This window comes from Coturnix japonica, chromosome 28 (assembly GCF_054131305.1).
Source record: "Coturnix japonica strain WE chromosome 28, WE-NBRP24, whole genome shotgun sequence".
Lineage (NCBI taxonomy): Eukaryota > Metazoa > Chordata > Aves > Galliformes > Phasianidae > Coturnix > Coturnix japonica.
This window is the reverse complement of record NC_140690.1, coordinates 6,515,480-6,520,931: the sequence shown is the minus strand read 5'-3', so window position 1 is coordinate 6,520,931 and position 5,452 is coordinate 6,515,480. Positions and strand designations below refer to the sequence as shown.

The 5,452-nt window shown below is 51.9% G+C and overlaps 1 protein-coding gene across 1 annotated transcript; it reads left to right on the top strand.

Moving 5' to 3' along the window:
• Positions 1–2,646: 2,646 nt before the first annotated feature.
• LOC146756206 (annexin A4-like) lies at positions 2,647–4,627 on the top strand. The gene is made up of 6 exons (XM_085524828.1): positions 2,647–2,760; positions 2,930–3,022; positions 3,473–3,492; positions 3,813–3,897; positions 4,169–4,268; positions 4,458–4,627. The coding sequence occupies exons 1-6, from the start codon at positions 2,647–2,649 to the stop codon at positions 4,625–4,627; spliced, it is 582 nt and encodes a 193-aa protein (XP_085380954.1).
• The last annotated feature ends 825 nt before the right edge of the window (positions 4,628–5,452 follow it).

The following is a 5,452-nucleotide window of genomic DNA, read 5'->3' as shown; positions in this document are numbered from 1 at the left end:
CACTACTGCGCCTCATTGCCCCCCAACAACCCCTTATTGCCCCCCATTACCCCCCATTGCCCCCATTGCTCTCCATTCCTTCCCATTGCTCACCATTGCCCCTCATTGCCCCCAAAAAGCCCCTTAATGCCCCATAAGAGCCCCTTATTGCCCCCCAACAGCCACTTATTGCCCCCCATTGCCCTTCATTGCTCCCCTTACAGCCCCTTATTGCCCCCCATTGCACCCCATTGCCCCTTATTTCCCCCCTGCCTGCCCCCTATTGCTCCCCATTCCTTCCCATTACCCCCCATTGCTCCCCTGACTCCCCCCTGTGTCCCTGTGTTGCCCCTCATTGCCCCCATTGCCCCTCAATGCCCCTTATTACCCCCTCATTACCCCCCATTACCCCCCTACCAGCCCCCCATGCCCTCCATTGTATCTCATTGCCCCCCCATTGCCCCTCAATGACCCTCTGCCAGCTCCCCATTGCCCTATTGCCCCCCCATTGGACATTACAGCCCCGCATTGACCCCCATTCATACATGTTGGCCTTTGCAGCCCCCCTGGTGCTTTCTATTACACCTTATTGCCCCCCATTACCCACCATTGCCCCCCATTCCCTCCCATTGCCCCCCTTACAGCCCGTTATTGCCCCCCATTGCACCTCATTGCCCCTCATTGTCCCCATTGCCCCCCATTGCCCCCATTGCCCCCTATTTCACCCAGTACCCCCCATTGCCCCTCATTGCCACCCATTGACCCCATCTCACTCCATTGGCCATTGGAGGCCTCCATAGCCCCCCGAAGTCACCCATTTCCCCTCAATGACCTTGTTGGGTGGGATGTGGAACTTGTGAGGCAGGAGCTGGCACTTGTGGGGAGGGAGGTGGAAGTTGTAGGGAAGGAGGTGGAAGTTGTGGGGCGGGAGGTGGCACTTGTGGGACTGGAGGTGGAAATTGTGAGGCAAAAGCTGGCAATTGTGGGGCAGGAGGTGGTACTTGTGGGTCGGGAGGTGGCAATTCTGTGGCAGGAGGTGGCACCTATGGGGCAGGAGGTGGAAGCTGTGGGGTAGGAGGTGGAAGTTGTAGGGCAGGAGGTGGCACTTGTGGTGCAGGACGTGGCACTTGTGGGGCAGGTGGTGAAAATTGTGGGGTGGGAGGTGGAACTTGTAGGGCAGTAGGTCGTACTTGTGGGGCGGGAAGTTGCACTTGTGGGGCAGGAGGTGGCACATGTGGGTAGGAGTGGGCACTTGTGGGGCAGGAGGTGGCACTTGTGGTGCGGGAGGTGGCACTTGTTGGGCGGGAGGTGGCAATTGTGGGGCAGGAGGTTGAACTTGTGGGGCAGGAAGTGGCACTTGTCAGGCAGAATTCAGGAGAATTCTGACCCGAGTAGAGATTTAATACAGCTTTGGGCTCTGCTTTGTTTTTCCTTTCATTACTTAGAATGTGTCCTTAACGACTAAGAGATTTTTTACAATAGTTTTGTCTTTCCTTTTTAGTAGCATATTTTGCTACTGATGTACTGGGAAGTTCATTAGTAGCTGCAATGCTGCCGCAACGTTCCTCCCTGCAGGGATTGATGGCCATGGGTGGAATCCTCTTGAGCTCCCCTTGTCCAGGCTGAGCAGTCACTTCTCTCAGGCTGTTGTCACAGAAGAGGTGTTCCGTCCCTTCACCATCATGGTAGCCCTCCATTGGACTCTTTTTAGTGTGTCCAGCTGTCTCTTGTACTGGGAGCCCAGACCCGGACACTGTTCTCCAGGTGCAGCCTCACCAGTGCCGAGTAGAGCAAAAGGAATGGTGCTGAGTAATGGTCCTTACCTGCTCCAAGAGAAGGAGCTAGGGCTGTGATGGGAGCACACTGCTTTATGGCTGACACGGAGATCTGCTAGGAAGAAGGCCTGGTGGGACTGAACACAGATGCAAGGTGGTCCAGCTTTTGTTTCACTGCAGACTCTGTGGACAGCTGCATGGAGTTATGTACTCGATATAGTTGTGCCCCTGTGGCTTCTTTCTGATGTGCCTGGGAAGTCCCCTTAGAATAGACTGAAGCGTGAGACAGAAGTCTGATACAACATCACTTGTGTGGGTGGAGTTTTACTATCTCCGTGTTCACGTCTATTATGTGCTTTGTTTTGTTTCAATTCAACTCTCTGTGTGCATGGGCGCAAGTCTGCCTTTGCTAAATCCTTTTCTTGTGGCCTTAGGCAACAATCAAGGGGATCTCGAGCTTCAGCGCTGAGCAAGAAGCACAGCACTCAGGAAGGCCATGAAGGGCTCTGCTAAGTTGATCTCCCTCTACGGGTCAACTTTATTTCTTGTTTTTTTCCCCAGCACTGGGAATGGCTGCTCTGGTGGTTCGTTCCAGGGAAGCGCAGCTGCTTGCATTGCTCTGCTGCACAGCTGCCCTAAAAATAGTTGGGAAGTGGGAAGACAACTGCCTTTCCTATGTCCTGAAATACAGCTCCTCTGGTGGAGTGTGTCCTGGCAGCTTTGTGTGCATGGATGTAGTCCTGGGGCTGTTGAGAACTGGCTGTGCAGGGGACTGGAGGCGGCACAAGACCAGAGGGCACTTCTGATTCTTGTGCAAGCAGCCTGACTGGCTTCCATTTGTTTCTTGCAGGCACGGATGAAGAGATCATCATTGACATCTTGACCAAACTAAATGCTTCCCAACGTCAGCAAGTTCCGATCACCTAAAAGGTCTACAGAGATGTGTGAAGGCGGTTGTGTCACTGGGGTGAAAAGTGAAAAAGGACCCAATCTCCGTGAGAGAAAGGTCAGAGGAGAATTTCCTTGACCAAGGTTGTTTTGTTCTTGTTCAGTTCAGAGCAGTTGTTGATGCAAGGAGGGCTAGAGCCTAAAGAGAAGTGGGGAACAGCTCAGTTCTGTCTGTCCTGGAAGGCTGCACCTTCTGCCACCTCCTTCCTCCTCTCTTGGCTTTCTAGGATTTGATTGGTGACTTGACGCTGCTGAGTGGGAATTTTGAGAGGGTGACGGTGGGGATGATGACTCCCACCGCCATGTCTGATGTGCACAAAGTGAGGAGGGCTGTGAAGGTTTGCAAATCTTCCTTTTGTAATTGCTGAAGTTCTGGCCAAGTGAGCCAAGGCGAGGGGAGAAGGGGTTGAATCTTCTTGTGGGTGCAGCTCTGTGCTCAGCGGTGAGGAGCTCCAGGCTGGCTTTTTCTCACCCGATGTGTCTCATGGCCTGCTCCTCAAACCCATCTTGTGCAGGGAGGGGATTCTGACTCTGGGTGTGCATGAATGCCATGGGCTCTTTTCTCAATGTCCCAGTAAAGTGGGTTGCTGCTAATTTCCGAAGGAAGCCCAAAGCACATTTGAGATGCGTCACTGTGTTTGTGAGCTAGTATTCCCTTTGAAGGACTCCAATAGCCATCTCCAGCAGCTGTTTCTGAGTGGGGAATTCTCAAGGGTTGCTTCCAGGAGATGCTGTGCTGAGCTGTGTCTTCTGTCCTTGAACCTTTGCAGGGTAACAGAGATGAGGGAATGTATGTGGATGATGCCCTTGCTCAGCAGGATGCTGTGGTGTGTAGGAACGTGCTTCCTTGCAAGAGCAATGTGTTCTTGTGCATGTGATGTGTGGTGAAGAGAAGCCAACCTGTGAAATGGGAATAAATGGGTTCTGCTCTTGTTTGCGAGTCTCTAATGAGACGTCTCTAGGCAGGCAAGTTACTTGGCAGGGGCAATGACATTTCAGCTGTGAGTTGCCATGCCTGGATGGTGCTTGTTGGAAAATATCCATGATCTGGACACGTACAGGCCAGCAGTTCTCTACCACCAATGAATTAAAGATCTTGTGTATACCCAGGCTTCTCCACAAGCCTTACTTTGCCATCCATAATGTCTATAAGTGCCTGTACGAAGCGGGGGAGAGGAAGTGGGGAATAGATGAGGTACAATTTATGTCCATCCTCTGTACATGGAACAGGCATCACCTGCTCAGAGGCTGGACCCCTCCACAGCGTCCTGGGTTTTTCTTCCCTTCCTTATTTGTGTGTGATGCTTTTATAGGAGCTTTATAGGTGCTGAGTAAGTGCAAGCTCTTCTGGGTCAGCAGGTGTCTTAGCGAGAGCCCCATTGAATCCATTCCCTTCGGTCTGTTTCATTCCCTTCTGAGACTGGAAGGGACTTCAGAAACCTAAGTACAATTTGCTGCTGCTCTAGCATGGAAAGCAGAGATCGTGGAGTGTGACCACCATTGGGACAGGGGGGAGAGGAGCTGAGAAATTCACCTGCCAGCATGAAGTAGAAGGTCTTGAAAATGGTAACAGCTGTGGTAGGCCAATTAGCAGGACTGTTAGCAATGGAAATGAATTATTTTAGTGGGACGGTCCTGATATATCTGGCAGTGCTGCAGGAATGATAGAATGTTCTTGCAGCATGTGAGGAGCTTGTTCTTGCCCAATGGCCCTTTGGATCTCTCTGACTCTCTACCGTGGACTCTTCCTCCTAGTTTTTGATGTGTACAGGGCCATTTCTATCAAGGACATAACAGACAGCATTAAATCTGGGAGGTCTGGAGACCTGGAAGATGCTTTGCTGGTTACGGGTCAGTGCTCTGCTGTTAAACCTTGTCTGCAGAGTAATGAAATGATGAGAGGTGCTGTGTGTCCCCTTGAGTAGCTGTTACAGGTTTCAGGGGGCAGACATGGTTTGTCTTTATGTGCACAAAGCTGGGCTGGGTGGGACTTGGAGCACCCTGCTGCAGAGGGAGGTGTCCCTGCCTACTGCAGGGGGGTTGGAACCGTGTGATCTTCCAGATCTCTTCCAACCCAAACATTGCTTTCTCTATCTTTGTAGCCATCCTTTGCTTTTTATTCTCTTTTTGCCTCCGTGTTTCATTATTTTCCCTTCAACCTTTGTTCAAGGAATGCCCCTCAGAAACCGCAAAGAGCCCCATAGGGACCTCTTATCACCCCGTATCATCCCATAGAGCCCCAAGCAGACTCCAAAGAGGCCCACAGGGACTCCAGAGAGCCCCTCAGGGACACCAGTGAGCTCCGTAGAGCACTATATTACCCCAAAGAGCCCCTTAGGGACCCATGAAGACCTCTTGTGACCCCATAGAGCCCCATAGATCCCCAGTGACCCCACAGGGACCCCATATTGCCCGTTAAAAACCTTATAATGACACATAGGGTTCCCATATCACCCCATAGAGACCCTTATGGAACCCAAAGATACCCTTAGAGAACCCATATCAACCCAAAGGGGCCCCATATCACCACACAGAGCCACGCTAGGGACCTGATAGAGACCGATAAGGACCCCATAGAGACGCATAGGGATCCCAGAGATCCACAGTGACCACACAGAACCCCCCAGTAATGCAAATGACTGATAAAGCACCAGCGTTTTCCTATGCGCTGATGTTAGAAAGGCTTCAGGGAGCGGCAGCGCATTCCTGTGTGTAGCGGTGAGGAAAAAGGAGTAACAAGAAGGTCTACA